Raw genomic sequence first — 16,851 nt, 5'->3', positions numbered from 1 at the left:
AGTTTTATTGAATATAAGTTGTCCTAGTGTTAATGCCTTCCCTATCTCCAAAATTTTCATTAAATTTTTATATAGATACCTTTATTCACTTATACCTTTGTATGTTCAAAGGTATAAAACATATTTTTTTTTTCACATCCAAATAAATTGTCCACCAGTTAAGTTTGGAAAAGTTGATTTTGCACCCATCTGTCAAAATTTTTAACAAATTTACACTGAAAAGACAAAATAGCCATCAAGCTAAATATCATTTTACACTCAAAATTTAATTCTATAATTTACATCTAATTTATATTAATATTAATTAAAATAAATAAAAATTATTAATATAAATATAGATAAAGGTGTCAATGACATGTAATCATATATTTGAAGTAGGCTGTAATTTTCAAAAACAATGAAATTTTTAAGGAGTTTTTAAAAATTGAAAAAAAGTTTGAGGTGTTTTAATTTTAATATGCACATTAATAGTTTCAAAATTGATAATTACACTTCCAAAATACACAATCAATAAGAGTTATAAATTTCGTATTATAAACTATTGAAACTATATTACATTTTTTAAATATATGAGGTGAATAGTAATTTTTAAATAAGACAAAAAAATATTTATTTATCCTTAATAAATTTAAAAAAAATGACATTGACACCCCCACAATTTATGTCTATTATAATATTAAAAAAAGATATAAATACCCTTTAATGGTAACAGTTGATTTTAATAAATAGATGATATATTATTTTTTAAATTTAACAGGTGGGAATATCATTGATCAAACCTTGGGCGGGAATTAGACATTTGGCCTTCTATTTCCTACCAGACAGGAGCCGCCAGCCTTTTTCACTTCCTGTGTCTGGTCAAGTTATGTTAATTTTAAGATAATATCATAAGTTTATTTTGATATATATATATATATATATATATATATATATAGAATTAAATAATATTTTATTTTTAGTTTAAATTTATTTAATCTTATAATAATACATATATGCATTACATATTTAAAATAAATTCAAATAATTTTGTTATAATTTTAAGCCAATATATTATATTATGGTAAAATCAGGTGGCCAGAATGAGGTCACCATATTGCTGGAAATCTGTCATGGCATACGTTTACAGAAATTTTTCTGTGAAGATATAAGTATTACCCTTGACAATCGTTTGAACATCAGAAATCAGCTTATCACATACAAATGAAAAAACGAAAAATGGAAGAAACACTTGCACTTCCCTCAAGAAAAAGGTACTTCTTTCTCTTATCTTATGATGTGTAGTTTATGTTACTCCTGCATTAAAGCTTTAAGCAAAATCTCTTAAAACTTTCTTCCCTTTGTTTTCCTTTGAATTTCAGGATTGCGGTTGTTACAGGAGCGAATAAAGGGGTTGGCTTAGAAATATGCAGGCAGCTGGCTTCTAATGGGGTATTGGTGATTTTAACTGCTAGAGATGAGAAGAGAGGCCATGAGGCTATTAAAAGTTTGCATGATTCAGGACTTTCTGATGTACTTTTTCAGCAACTTGATGTGACGGATCTCAGTAGTATTGATTCCTTGGCAAATTTTATCAGAACCCAGTTTCAAAGGCTTGATATACTCGTAAGCTAGTTGGTGGAATTTCTTAAATTGGTATTTCATGAATAAGAAAATATTTATATTGAACTTAAAATGTAAATTGGGCAGGTAAATAATGCAGGAATCCCTGGAGCTACATTTGACGCTGAAGCTTTTATTAGCTTGAATCTCAAGAGTGGTGAGGTAAATAAAGCTTTATTAGCATAGATGTTTTAATACATAATCATGGTAGTGATTGATAACCAGATTATGGCTTTTCATGTAGATTTTGGGCGAAAAGGCAGACTTGGTGAAACAAATAGTGAAACAAACCTATGAGACAGCTGAAGGGTGCTTAAAAACAAACTACTATGGAACTAAGAACGTGACAGAAGCACTTATTCCACTTCTTCTACAGTCTGATTCACCAAGAATAGTGAATGTCTCCTCAGCCTTGGGGCAGTTAAAGGTATAAAAAGATTATTATGTCTTTGTCTTTGAGAAGAGCAAATATTATGTGTATAAATTTTTAAGTATATAATTGAATATACATATGATGTATATAATTAAATGATTTTAATTTAAATATAAAATAATACTCAACATATAATAACAAATTATTTGTTTACTCAATTATGTGTTACTAAAATGTGTACATATGATTTTATTGTTTTGAGATAAAGACACAAAATATGACATTTACTCTGTTCATTGCCAATTTATTTCAGTTCCTCTCACATGAAAGGGCTAAGGGGCTACTTGGCGACATCAATAGCCTGACAGAGGAGAAAATAGATGAGGTTATCAAGGAGTTCTTGGGGGATGCTAAGGAGGATTTGCTGGAAACCAAAGGCTGGCCGATTAATGCCTCGGCTTATGTGCTCTCTAAAGCGGCTGTTAATGCCTATACAAGAATTTTGGCCAAGAAACTACCTAATATTAACATAAATGCAGTGAGTCCAGGGTTTGTGAAAACAGACTTTAACCATAACTGTGGGCAGTTCACTGTTGAAGAAGGTGCAAGAGGACCTGTGATGCTGGCTTTAGCGGCTAATGGTGGATCATCTGGCCTATTTTACAATCAGATGGAATTATCAACATTTTGAAATGAAGCATCATAAGAATTTACTTAGATAACTTTTGGCATAATTTTGTTTCAATAATATTTGACTTTCTGTAGCCTCACCTAAGTAATTGAACCGCCGAAATTTCACAATAATAAACTTGAAGGCTTGCTTCAAGCAAAGAAAATGCCTGTGATATGCACCTAGATATTGGAAAAATATATCCGTTGTTCGTTGCCTCCTAGATTTCACTTAGAAGGGAATGTTTCAAAATTATCCTGGGTTGAAGAATGGGGTTAACTCTTCCAATATTAATGAGATCATAAGCTCGAAACATGTATATTCAAAATTGTTTTAGCATTGGCAGATGAAAATTTTCATTGAAGACCATGACAACCATGCTGCATATGTGGAATAACAAACTTAACGATATAGGATGAAGTTGTTTGCTATATTCAAATTGATACTTACTATAATTATATACTTATAATAAGTATACATTTGAATATTAATGATGATATATCATTAATTATATGATTTGGTTTTACGTTTTTATTAATTCAAAATCATTCAATTATATATTTATATATATCTTGGTAGTTTTATTCATACAAAATTATTAAAAGTTTGGCTTGGGTTGCTTAACTTTTGTCATAATCTCTTATGAACGAAGTTTTGAACAAAAAAAAAAAGAGAAAAAAATCGGAAAATTTGTGTGACAGATTCACTGCCTGACAACCAATAACAATTATTGGAATCCATCATCAATGGCGAATCCAGTAACAGTGCAAACACGATTGAGATAAAATGGTTGTTTCTCGTTTTAGTGTAGAGTCTAAGTGTCATACTCTTGTTCATGTTGTTGCTGATATTCAATAATTTTGTTATCATCTATGTGAGTTCAACATTCATCTCCGCTCTTCTTTGCTATGCTCTATACCTATCAACCGCTCTTTATTCACCAGTTAGTTGATCAAGGAACTCTTCATCTTCAACGTGTTCCTATGGTCTTTGAGCTTACAGATAATTTCATTTAGGGGTTCTCTCATAAATGCTTTCATTCGTTATGTCTTCAATGGAAACTCCGCAAACTTTTGTTACAATTTCAGGGGAGGTATTAAATGAATATTACATTTTCATTTGTTGATTACATGTTTTCTATTATTTATCATATTTTGTTTTCCTTGTTTAATTGAAATTAATTTATTCTTTTATTTTAGGATTATGATTCCATTTTTAAATATGCTGTAGTGGAATATATTGAACAATTCATTATTACTGAATTACTCAATTTTATTCACAATTCTTAATTAGTAGCGCTCTAGGTAGAAGGTTTATCTTGCCAAGTAGATCGAGACGAAGCATCATCTTGCATCAACAAATCACGTTCAACCTCAAAAATTTGCTCAGGCAGGTACATCAACACGGACTCATTCTTGACAGGTTCAAGTTTTTCTGGCCAAAATAGACGTCAATGTAGAAATGGTTGCCTTAAAAGAAAAGAGAAGGCAACACAAGTTTGCAATTCATCTTCGGGTTTTTATGTCTCCTGTTCGTACAGAACAAAAAATATCACGACTATAATACAAGTAAGCTCTCGATTGCTTGTATTCTGTAAATTTCTTTTTGTTCTCTACTTTATTTTATCTACTTAAATTTCTCTGTATGGTTTGAGTACATCAACAAAGTCGTTGGTACTACACTGCAGTAGTAGGAGGAAAATATATAATTGGCAACAAGAAAGCTATAATTTATTAGTATGGTTTGGAAGCAACAGTAGATGTAAGAAATGATAAAAAGATGTAACAATATATTATAAGCATGAGTAGAACAAATTACTCATGTCTTGCATTAGAAGGATGAGACTTCCATTCGATCATAGAAGAGGCCAGAAGACCCACCATCGCGCAAAGCTAGCATTACAGGACCTTTTGCACCTTCTTCGACAGTCAACACCCCAGTATTGTGATTAAGGTCAGTTCTGGTATGGCCAGGACTAACTGAGTTGATCACAATTGTGGTGTATTTCTTTGCCAAAATCCTTGTGAAAGCATTGAGAGTTGCCTTGGAGACAATATAAGCTGAATAGTTAGTAGGCCACCCTTTGCTTTCCACTAAGTTCTCCTTCACATCTCCTAGAAACTCTTCCACCATCTTGTCCACTTTTTCCTCGGTGAGACCATCAACATCTCCCAGGACTCTCCTGACTCTTTCATTTGGAATACGCTGAAATTGGGTGACACATTTTATGCTTTGCTAAGAAGGAGTGTATTATACTACTAATAATAGATCCTTTTGCAGGAAATCATGAGTTATAAATTTTGTACCTTTAGCTGACCCAAGGTGGAGGAAACATTCACAATTCTCGCTGAATTAGATAGTTGAAGAAGTGGAATAAGCGCTTTGGTCACTTGCTTGCTTCCATAGTAGTTTGTTCTTAAACAGTTCTCAGCAGATTCAAAGGTTTGATATGCAAATTCTTTCAAGGCTGGTGAACTTGCTATTTCAGTCTGTCATCACACACACTGGTTAATAATTGTCTTTTGGTAAGATTCTGACACTGGTAAGATATTTAAATTTCCATCAAAATACCTACTTCATCCATATCAGGCTTTATAGTGCGTCGAAATCCAGAATAACCTGCGTTGATCACTGAGCCAGCAACTCCTGCATTGTTTACCTATAAATTGAAACAATATTAGATTCAGAATACTGAACAATTATTAGAACTTAAAAGAGATATGTTTAGGAACGACAATTACCAGTATATCAAGCTTTCCATAATTGGTTTCAATGAAACTTGCAAGAGAAGCAGCACTGGCAGCACTTGTAACATCTAGTTGATGGAAAACTACATCACAAAGCCCAAAAGACCGGAGCTTCTGAACAGCAGCGTTCCCCCTCTTCACGTCCCTTGCAGTTAAAACCACACTAATACCATTGGAAGCTAATTGTCTGCAAATCTCAAATCCAATCCCCTTGTTGCCCCCTGTAACAGCTGCAATCCTACAGCAAAATTCAGACAAAAAGTGACTTCCAATTGGATTGCTAAATTCAATAATACTCACAGAAACATTATGAGATTTAGAAAGCCCATATTACCATTTTGTTGTCATTTTTGTGTATGATTTATGTGTGTAATTTGCCAACAAAGATGGATTCAGGTTTAAAAAAAGTTGTTCTGAGGCGTTGTATATTATAGATATTTATAGTTCAAATTGTTGAGCTCACTGCTTGCGTGGGTTCTCACATGTGCCATTACGTCAGTCTTCCTTATTTGACCAAGTTTTAGTTAATAATGCAGTAAAAGTTTTTATTTATTAGTGCCGCTGATGTTTGGATTCATTCAAGTGATTAATCCAAATGTTAATAGCTTCTCTATATCCAAAATTTTATATGGATACATTAATCACTGAGCCGCCTGCCTTTTTGACTTTCTGTATATTTGGTTCTCTTACAATCACTGGTCAAGTTACATTAATTTTAAATCAAGAGTGGTGCTATCACTCCAATATTATATTATGGTAAAACCTAAATCAAGAGTGGTGCTATGACTCCAATATTATATTATGGTAAAATCAAGCGGCCAGAATGAGGTCACCATATAGCTGGAAATCGGTCATGTCATATGTTAACAAAAATTTGTCTGCGAAGATGTCAGTATTATCCTTGGCAATCATTTGAACATCAGAAATCTGCTTATGATTACATACAAATTAAAATAACTGGAAGAAACACTTGCATTTCCTTCTACAAAAAGATTCTTCTTTCTCTAATCTTCTGATATGTAGTTTATGTTTCTCTGGAATTGAAGCTTTAAGCAAAATTTCTTAAAACTTTCTTCCCTTTGTTTTCTTTTGCACTTCAGGATTGTGGTTGTTACAAGAGCGAATAAAGGGATTGGCTTAGAAATATGCAGACTGTTAGAAATTTTCTGACATGGGATTACATTAATTATGATTTTGATTTAATAAAACCGGGTAATTGAATAGTCCAATGTCAGTTTACAGACAGATTTAAGTGATCAATAAGGGTAAACCTAATATACTTAAAGATTATGATATAGGTAGACAACACAAATATGAGTCTTAAGGTTTATTGGACCTTGATGGGGGGTCAATTAACCTACTATAAATTGGCTAGGTCTCTACTCGAAAACCTAATGCAATATAACTTACCCATTTAAAACTATCATTCATGGAGGTTTCTGGAGTAGAAAACCAAGTCACATGAGAGGTAATCTCGATAGATAATTTTAGGTGATTTCGATAGGTTTTTCAGTTTCAAATTACGTGAAGATCCAAATATTTCTAAAACCCTAAAATTTAATTCAGTATTTTATAATTTATGTGTAGATCCTGGGATTATAATTGAATAATTTATTTTATTCTGTTTTATGAAATAAATCTTACATGTGGTATCAGAACAATACGCATTAGGTTATAAAATCTAAATTTGGTGATTAAACTTTGAAATTATATTTTGAAAACTCTAAATATGGTGCTTTAAAGTTTTTTTTTAATTATTGTCTTTAATAATTCCAATTTTGAATTAAGGTTATTGAATTAGAATTAAGACTTAAATTTTTTTTTTCATTAGGGTTTTACTTGAAATTGGGGTTTCAAATTTATAGACAAAACTCTAAAGTTACGGTCCGAGAATCATTGGTCTAAGTTTTTAGGGGTTGAATTTCAATTCGGTTAGGTTAATTTTGGAATTCGGCATCATATTCTAGCCAAAATTGGTTTAGAAACCGCCATGTGCGGCGGTGTCACCAGATCCTTGACCTGCATGAGTCATGAGCTCATGCCCAGTAAAAACCCTAATATTATGAACTCAAACGGCGGCTAGAGAAGACAAAATAAAAATCGTTGGGGTCGGTAGATTTCCTTCCTCTGCCATGTGTCTCCAGCTTGAATCTGAGATGTTTGTGGCTCCTCAGTCGTTAATGGTGTATCAAATGCCTTCATTGTTGGTCAGAATCATCAATTGTTGCCAGAATCGGGCAAGATTGGTGTCGACGTGATGAAATTTGTCAGTTAGGTTTTATGCTAATCACGGGTCCTAACAGGGTTAGGAAAACCCAAAAACCCGACCTGCAAGTGAATGGATTAAGATCAACTCGATCAAAATCAAACCAGGTCATAAAGATTCGGTCAATGGTCAACACAATTGCTTTGACCCATGTACCCGACTCGTGTGTCAACTGAATTACCCAGCTCAAGGCGCATGAAGCTCACGTGTAGAAGCATGCAACATGGCGCATGCATGCGATTGTGAAAAGACATTGAAGCACGTGACAGGAAAAGATGGAGCAGGGGACTCAATTAGAGGCACATGTTCATGCGTGAATAGTTTTGGATGCGTGTAAAAGCGCATAGACGATTCATGGAAATCCATGAAAGCGCGTGAAACATTATGGGAGCTCCTTTTTGTTGTGTAAGCGTCCTTTTAGCATGTGCAGTGTGTTGACATCCTCTATCAGTGCATTGGTAGTCCTTAAAGGTACATGCAAGTTTATAATTTGCGTAAGTAACATGTACGGTCTTTTAAAAGCATGTTAATGTATATAAATAATTAATTATATTGAGTGGTTGTATATAATTGTGTGCAATTTGTTCCTAATAAGTGTGTGCATGCATAAAGAATCATTTGGACAAATTTTTGTATGTGTCAAAATCCTTTGATAGCATGTAATAAAGTTTTAAAGTTCTTTTGGGGTATGTAAAACACATAAAGGTTTTATAAGGTACATGTGAGTATATGATAGTTAGTTAAGCACACTAGTATGTGTAAAAGCCTAAGGTAATGTGTGAAACCCAATAAGAACATGTGATTGTAAGTGATTTAAAGGTTTAAGGGTGCACATTACAACATATGAAAGGCAAACAACAACCCTTGACTAGCATTAAAGACAAATATCAACATGTGAATGGGTTGTGGTGGCATATAAAGACATATTAGATATCTTATAAGTCTCCAGTTGAGATGAATTGAATTTTAAGTTAACTATTGTGACATAAAATACTCCCTTAAAGTAAAAAATTATTGTTTATTGGGATAGATGCAATAATTTAAAAAAGATTGTCAGAGACAATAAAGTATTATGGCTCATGAAATCTTACTTAGGATAATAATATTTAGTATCATTAGAATATTTTTTGAGTAAGTTTCACTGGTTTTCTGATAGTGATTGGGCAGATTCAATTGATGACATAAGGAGTATAACTAGAGTTATTTGAGATTTGGTTCAAGAATGCTTTCTTGGTGCTCAAATAAGCAAGAATTAGTTATGAATTTGAACCATGAATTTGAGCTATAATTTCAAATCATGAATTCAAAACCAAATTTGAGTCGAATAATTTTTATTTGTGCCAAACTCAAATCATTTTTTAAATTTGGCTTGACGAATTTGAGCCAAATTTGAATTGAGTTTAGTTTAGTTTATATCCACTCCCACTTTTCCACTTTCTGTAAATTTGGTTCACTAATAATCACTGGTCAAGTTATATTAATTTTAAATCAAGAATGGTGCTATCACTCCAATAATGTATCATGGTAAAATCAGGCCGGCCAGAATGAGGTCACCACATAGCTGGAAAGGTGTCATGTCATACGTCAAGAAAAATTCGTCTGTGAAGATATAAATATCATCCTGACAATCAATTGAACATCAGAAATCTGCTTATCAAATACAAATAAAAAAAATGGCAGAAACACTTGCATTTCCTTCCACAAAAAGGTGCTTCTTTTTCTAATCTTCTGATATGTAGTTTATGTCACTCCGGAGTTGAAGCTTTAAGCAAAATCTCTTAAAACTTTCTTCCCATTGTTTTCCTTTGAATTTCAGGATTGCGGTTGTTACAGGGGCGAATAAGGGCATTGGATTAGAAATATGCAGGCAGCTGGCTTCTAATGGGGTATTGGTGATTTTAACAGCTAGAGATGAGAAGAGAGGCCATGAAGCTGTTAGAAGTTTTCATAATTCAGGACTTTCTGATGTACTTTTTCAGCAACTTGATGTCATGGATCCGATTAGTATTGATTCCTTGGCAAATTTTATCAGAACCCCTTTTCTAAGGCTTGATATGTTGGTAACCTAGTTAGTAGAATTTCTTAAATTGGTATTTTATGAACAAGAAAGTATGTATATTCAACTTAAAACGGAAATTGGGCAGGTAAATAATGCTGGAATCCTTGGAGCCACGTTTGACGCTGAAGCTTTAATTAGCTTAGATCTCAAGAGTGGTGAGGTAAATAAAGCTTTATTAGCAATGTGTGTTTATACTTTTGGATTAATTACACGAATTCATCAACAATAGTCATGCAACACAGTTATTTAATTCTCAAGTATACAAGTGATAGAATACTAGAAATTAAAGTTTTAGGAATTTGGACAAATCTAATGTGTCAGAACTAATGTAGAACCATTTCAAATCAGATTGATTCTCGATCTACAAGAATTTGTCTTCCTTTCCCATATCCTCCTATATAATTATATTTTGATGGATGAATAAAGATTTGCATTGGAAAAGGGAACATAACCTCTTATTATAAAAGAATATTCGGTTCTTTCATCAAAGACCCAATAAATTCAATAGCTCACATTTGTATTGTCATAACCTAAATTTTATTTATGAAGTATATGGTGTATTTAACAAAACTGATCATGGTATGCCCACAAAACCAAATTCACTGTATTAAAGCAATAAAAATGTTTGCTCATGTTCAGGAAATTTTCTAACATATACATGTTCATATATGGGAGTGATAGATAACCAGATTATCGCTTTTCATGTAGATTTTGGGGGAAAAGGCACACCTAGTGAAACAAATTATGAAACAAACCTATGAGACAGCTGAAGGGTGCTTAAAAACAAACTACTATGGAACTAAGCAAGTAACAGAAGCACTTATTCCTCTTCTTCTGCAGTCTGATTCACCAAGAATAGTGAATATCTCCTCAGGCATGGGGCAGTTAAAGGTATAAGAAGATAATTTTGTCTCTGTTTCTGATATAATGTTACCAAATTTGACATTTTCTTTGTTCATTGCAAATTTATTTCAGTTCCTCTCACATGAAAGGGCTATACTTGGCGACATCAACAGCCTGACAGAGGAGAAAATAGATGAGGTGATCAAGGAGTTCTTGGGGGATGCTAAGGAGAATTTGCTGGAAAACAAAGGCTGGCCAATTAATGCCTCGGCTTATGTGGTCTCTAAAGTGGCTATTAATGCCTACACAAGAATTTTGGCCAAGAAACTACCTAACATCAACATAAATGCTGTGAATCCAGGTATGGTCAAAACAGACTTTAGCCATAGCTATGGGCAGTTCACTGTTGAAGAAGGTGCAAGAGGACCTGTGATTCTGGCTTTAGCGGTTGATGGTGGACCATCTGGCCTGTTTTACAATCAGATGGAAGTGTCAACATTTTGAAATGAAGCATCGTAAGAATGTTGTACTAAGAGACTTTAATTTAAGGGATATTCAAATTTTTAGCGTTATTTTAATCCGTGTATACATATATATCATTCATTTCAAACTCTAAACAAAAATAGCATAATAGTATTCCCTTTTTCTAAAATACTCTCTTAATGCTACACATGCAAGGAGTTTTTCTCTCTTTTTCGTTGTAACTTTAAAAAACATTTTGTGCCAATAGAAAATAATTGAAGCATTAAAAAACTTTAAAAAATAATTGAAGCACTTGAGATTGATGCAACCCATGACATTTTTTTAAAATTAAATTTAGAGAAAGAGGGTCAGTGTTGGCTTTTAAAAATGAAATTTAGAGGCCAACCCTTGGCTTTTAAATATTAAATTAAGAGAAAGAGGGTTGGTGCCACTCACTAATTAATTCCAGTTAAACCCTATGCGCCAAATGATCTTCTAAATTAATGTTTTACCATATTTGATTTTTCATATCACGTTGAAAGGGATATCAATAACTATCTCACTATTTTAATTTTTAATTATTATCCTATTATATATTATATCATCATCTTACTGTTTCAATTATTTTTTATTGACACAAAATATTTTTCAAAGTTCTAGAGAAGCTAAGAAAACGAAAGAAAATCTCTTTGCATGGGTCATGTCAAGAAAGATATTTTAGAAAAATAGATTATTGTTATAGTATATTTGTTTAGAGTTTGAAATAAATGGTATACATGAATTAAAATAAAGCTAAAAATTTGAATTTCCCTTCATTTAATTTCCAAAATTTCATAATTAAAAACTTGAATTCTTGCTTCAAGTAAAGAAAATGTCTGTGGTATGCATTTAGATATTGTAAAAATATATCCGGTTGCATCCTAGAATTCACCTGTCTGCCCATAGAAGTTCAAAGATACGGGCATTTAAAATTCTTTCTAAAGTTCATCGGATAAGAGTATGTATAATTTAGTTCAAATCGTAAAACTGGACCAAACTATTTAAAAATTATAATTTGATTTGGTTTAATTTATAAAACAATTTAATTTGGATTGATAAATTAAAAAAAAAAAAGTTTATAGCTTGAGTTATGATTTAGACGGTTTTCAAACTGAACCAAACTGTAAACTATATTTTTCTAAATACATATATATAAAATTATATTTGACATTCAAAAAGCAATTAGGTGTATTAATTGTTTTTTAAAAATATATTTTAGTCATTTTCTTTATATGTTTATTATATATGTATTTTATATTCATTTTACATGAATATTTTTCATCCAACATAACTATAATTCAATTATATGTATTAAGTACAAAATATTTAAAAGTGAATAATTTTTAATAAGTTCAAACTGTGATCCAAACTGAATAAAAATGTATTTTTTTAGTTTGGTTTTGTTTGAAATTTTTCCAAACTCTTTTCTTTCAGTTTATTTTGAAAAGTGTTTAAATTACACCAAAGTAGACCATGCGCATCCCTATCTCTTATAATTTATCTGCCTGCCTAAAAAGTTCAAAGATATGGGCATTTAAAATTCTTTCTGAAGTTCAACAGACAAGCTAACTTAGGAGTTAAGTGATCAATTAAATCAGAGGAACTCAGGATTTTTATCATATTGTTTTAGATAATTAATCAAAGTAAAATGGTACAAATGAATGTGCTCTGTATCTATCTATCTATCTATATATATGGCAATGCTTTATAAAATACCTTCTCTTCGTGGTTTTCTAAAATTTTAGAGATATTAAAAGTGAATGTTTTAAAGTCAACCTGGGATGAAGAATCGGGTTAAGAAATAGATGGACTTAGTATATTCAAAATTGTATTAGCACTGGCAGATGAAAATTTTCACTGAAGACCATGGCAACGTCACCACAAAAATATTTTGAAGAATTTCTTTTAATTTAAACAACTAAAAGTCACTTTTAAATTCCAAAAAGCTACAAAAATCCTACAGTTGAAATCCTTAAATAAAATAAATTATTTCAAATGTGTTCACCAAAAAGTCTTAGGTCGCTAGCTTAAGAAAATTTGTTCTTAAATATGTGTTATGGTGTGTACATTTTTATAAGTATCATATGTACAAATATATGTTATGAATTTATTCATACAAACTAATGTGACAAATATATAATTAGAAGATTTTGAAATGAGTAAAAATAAATAAATAATCACATTATTCAAAGATAAAACTACATGTAAAATAATATGATGGGGTGATCTGATTGTTTATTTAGTTTTTTTTACTTTAAAATCTGCTAATCATATGTTATCACGTAAGTTTGTATGTATAAGTTAGTAAGATTAATTAGTTTGTAATAATAAATTATTAAAATTTATTTAAACATGCAATATTACTTATTATTTAATAAGATTTTATTACATTTATTTGTTTGAATAATTTAATAAAAAATTATATTTATATAGATAATTTTATTGAGACTAATATACCAAACCACCTAAATATTATGTCTTTTTTATGCGAAATTTATATTTTTATTATTAAACTCGATGAATTTTTTTCCCTCCACCTTCAACCCTTTCTGCTACGAGATTTTCCAACAATTAATTAATGCATATGACTTATACTTGTCGTATGATATTAGAGATGATCCTCTTCATTTTTACAATTAATTATTTTAATGAAGTGCTAGCTAAAAATTTATTAGCTCCACAATGTTTCAGCCGCATCTAAAAAAAAATAAAAAAGGTTGATTTCCTCTTATTCAAATATGAATGGTGGAGTGATAAAAGGGTGATTTGAATGATAAAAGGACGTGATGTCACCTCTGGTGGCATATTAAAATTATATTATTAACTAATCTAGGGCAATGATTATTAGATCAATCACTTGATTGAAGGATTCAATTGCTTGGTATAGTTGTTTCGATTCTGAAGGACCAATGTGGCTCAGATGGGATTTCTTGTTGCAATATATATATATATATATATATATATATATATGTATAATGGAATTTGGATTTTGGTTTGCAAAATTATATGGAATTAGAATATGAATAACGGAATTAGGCTTAGCTTTCAGTTTTCCTGTGCTTGGATCTTCGCATGGTTTGAGTACATCAACAAAGTCATTGGCACAACACTGTATTAGAATGGAAAAATAATTGGCTACAAGAAAGCTAGAATCTATTATTATGGTTTGGAAGCATAGTGTAAAGTAACGGTAGATGCATAAAAAGACGTAAAATTAAGCAATAGTAGAACAAATTACTCTCTGTTCATCATTGATAAAAATGGGTTTGAACTGTTTTCCATGTCTTGCATTAGAAGGATGAGACTTCCATCCGATCATAATAGAGACCAGAAGACCCACCATCACGCAAAGCTAGCATTACAGGACCTTTTGCACCTTCTTCAACACTCAACACCCCACTATTGTGATTAAGGTCAGTGCTGGTATAGCCAGGATTAACTGAGCTGATGACAATTGTGGTGTATTTCTTTGCCAAAATCCTTGTAAATGCATTGAGAGTTGCCTTGGAGACAATATAAGCTGAATAGTTAATAGGCCACCCTTTGCTTTCCACCAAGCTCTCCTTCACATCTCCTAGAAACTCCTCCACGATCTTGTCCACTTTTTCTTCTGTGAGACCGTCGATATCTCCCAGGACTCTCCTGACTCTTTCATTGGGAATAGCCTGTAATTGGGCGACAAGAAGGAATGTATTATAACACTAATAATAGATGCTTTTCCAGAAAATCATGAGTTATAAATTTTGTACCTTTAGCTGACCCAGGGAGGAGGAAACATTGACAATTCTCGCTGAATTGGATAGTTGAAGTAGTGGAATAAGCGCTTTGGCCACTTGCTTGCTTCCATAGTAGTTTGTTCTCAAACAGGTCTCCGCGGATTCAAAGGTTTGATATAAAAATTCTTTCAACACTGGTGAACTTGCAACTTCAGTCTGTCATCACATGCACTGGTTAATAATTGTCTTTTGTTAAGATTTTGACACTGATAAGATACTTAATTTTCATTCAAAAGACTTACTACATCCATATCAGGCCTGATAGTTCGTCGAAATCCAGAATCATCTGCGTTGATCACTGACCCAGCGACTCCTGCATTGTTTACCTATAAATTGAAACAATATTAGTTTTAGAATACTAAACAATTATTAGAACTTAAAAAGAGATGTTTACGAAGGAGAATTGCCAGTATATCAAGCTTTCCATAGTTGATTTCAATAAAACTTGCAAGAGAAGCAATACTGGCAGCATCAGTGACATCTAGTTGATGGAAAACTACATCACAAAGCCCAAAAGACTGGAGCTTCTGAACAGCATCATTCCCCCTCTTCCCATCCCTTGCAGTTAAAACCACAGTAATCCCATTGGAAGCTAATTGTCTGCAAATCTCAAATCCAATCCCCTTGTTGCCCCCAGTAACAACTGCAATCCTACAGCAAAATTCAAACAAAGTGGGACTTCTAAATTCAATAATACTCAGAGAAACATTCAGAGATTTAGAAAACCCATATTACCATTTTGTTTTAGAAGTCATGCTAGAGGCAGTTACGGTTGCTGTAGTCATTTTTGTGTGTATAATTTGCCAACAAAAATTGATGAAGGTTTAAAAGTTGTAGTTCTGAGGCGTTGTCTGGTGTAGATATTTATAGTTCAATTTGTTGAGCTCACTGCTTACGTGGGTCTCACATATGGCATTACGTAAGTTTTCCATGACCAGGTCTTAGTTGATAAGAAAAATTGAATTTTTTATCATTAAATGGACGCCTGTACAAATTTATCTATTTTTTAGATATTAAATATTCATACTATAAAGATACTATAACAGCTAAATTATCATTATTTTCAACCTTATAAACACAAAGAGGGAAGAATCGGCCTTTTCACACTAAAAAGCATATATCTTTTAAAAATCTTATAAGAAAATAATTTTAATTCATGTTAGTATTAATCCATCCCCTTTTATGTTATGTGTTTTTTTGATTAAAAATTAAAAACCAAAGTGTGTCCGCTAGATAAAGTAGGTAATTTATGGGAAATATAATCTAAGTTATTGTTCAATGTTGTTATATATAAGTTAAAGTAGTTGGAGTACTAATAGTTCAACTAAGAAAATAAAAAGTGACTATGTGGAATGAGTTGACCATATCTGATAAAATTTGGATAAAAATACACCCGAATAATTGTCATAGGCAAGATCACTAAGGGTAGGGGATCTTGCCAACCTGTTCTTCCTTACCCATAAATTCCTAATTAGTTATCCAAGGTTATTTGTTTTATGTTGTAGGTTTAGTTTAAGAAAAAAATGAAGAAAAAAAAAACGCATTTAAGATTCATTACGAAGGGCAATGGATTACAAATGATGATAATGTAATGTGATATGTCAATGGGAATGTGATATGTCAATGGGAATGAGAGACCAATCTATATATGACACAAGTATTGATTTCGAAGGATTTGTGGTAAAAATATGCTATCTTCTCAAAATCGATTGAAGTTAGTCAAATGTTCATATATTTATCCCTGACAATACATTGGTGGGCCCATATAAGATTGGAGACAATAATGATCTTGAGCATGTGCTGGTTGTAGCAAAAAGTTGATGAGGATTGACAAAACTTTTTATTATTGAGAGTTTTATTGAAGAAAGAGACAATCAACAAGACGAAGAGGTTCATGAGAAAGAAATTGAGGATCATTTGACAACAACTGGGCACAGCCACAAAGTTTCTAAGAGTATGTTGTGAATCATGGTGATGATGATGATGATAATCATGATGATATGGATGAGGATTATGA

The 16,851-nt window shown here is 31.9% G+C and overlaps 1 protein-coding gene and 1 pseudogene across 1 annotated transcript; one reads left to right on the top strand and one right to left on the bottom strand.

Annotated features, from left to right (window-relative positions):
- The first annotated feature begins 1,215 nt into the window (after window positions 1–1,215).
- Window positions 1,216–11,173, top strand: LOC123204291 (annotated as a pseudogene).
- Window positions 11,174–14,153: 2,980 nt separating this feature from the next.
- On the bottom strand, window positions 14,154–15,653 carry LOC123204651 (salutaridine reductase-like). The gene is made up of 5 exons (XM_044621424.1): window positions 15,570–15,653; window positions 15,242–15,485; window positions 15,077–15,160; window positions 14,808–14,990; window positions 14,154–14,723 (listed from the first exon to the last, which is right to left on the bottom strand). Exons 1-5 carry the CDS (start codon window positions 15,617–15,619, stop codon window positions 14,349–14,351), a joined length of 936 nt encoding a protein of 311 aa, XP_044477359.1. The 5' UTR covers window positions 15,620–15,653; the 3' UTR covers window positions 14,154–14,348.
- Between the last annotated feature and the right edge of the window lie 1,198 nt (window positions 15,654–16,851).

The sequence above is a fragment of the Mangifera indica genome, chromosome 20 (assembly GCF_011075055.1).
Source record: "Mangifera indica cultivar Alphonso chromosome 20, CATAS_Mindica_2.1, whole genome shotgun sequence".
Classification (NCBI taxonomy): Eukaryota; Viridiplantae; Streptophyta; class Magnoliopsida; order Sapindales; family Anacardiaceae; genus Mangifera; species Mangifera indica.
This window is presented reverse-complemented; position numbering and strand designations above follow the sequence as displayed.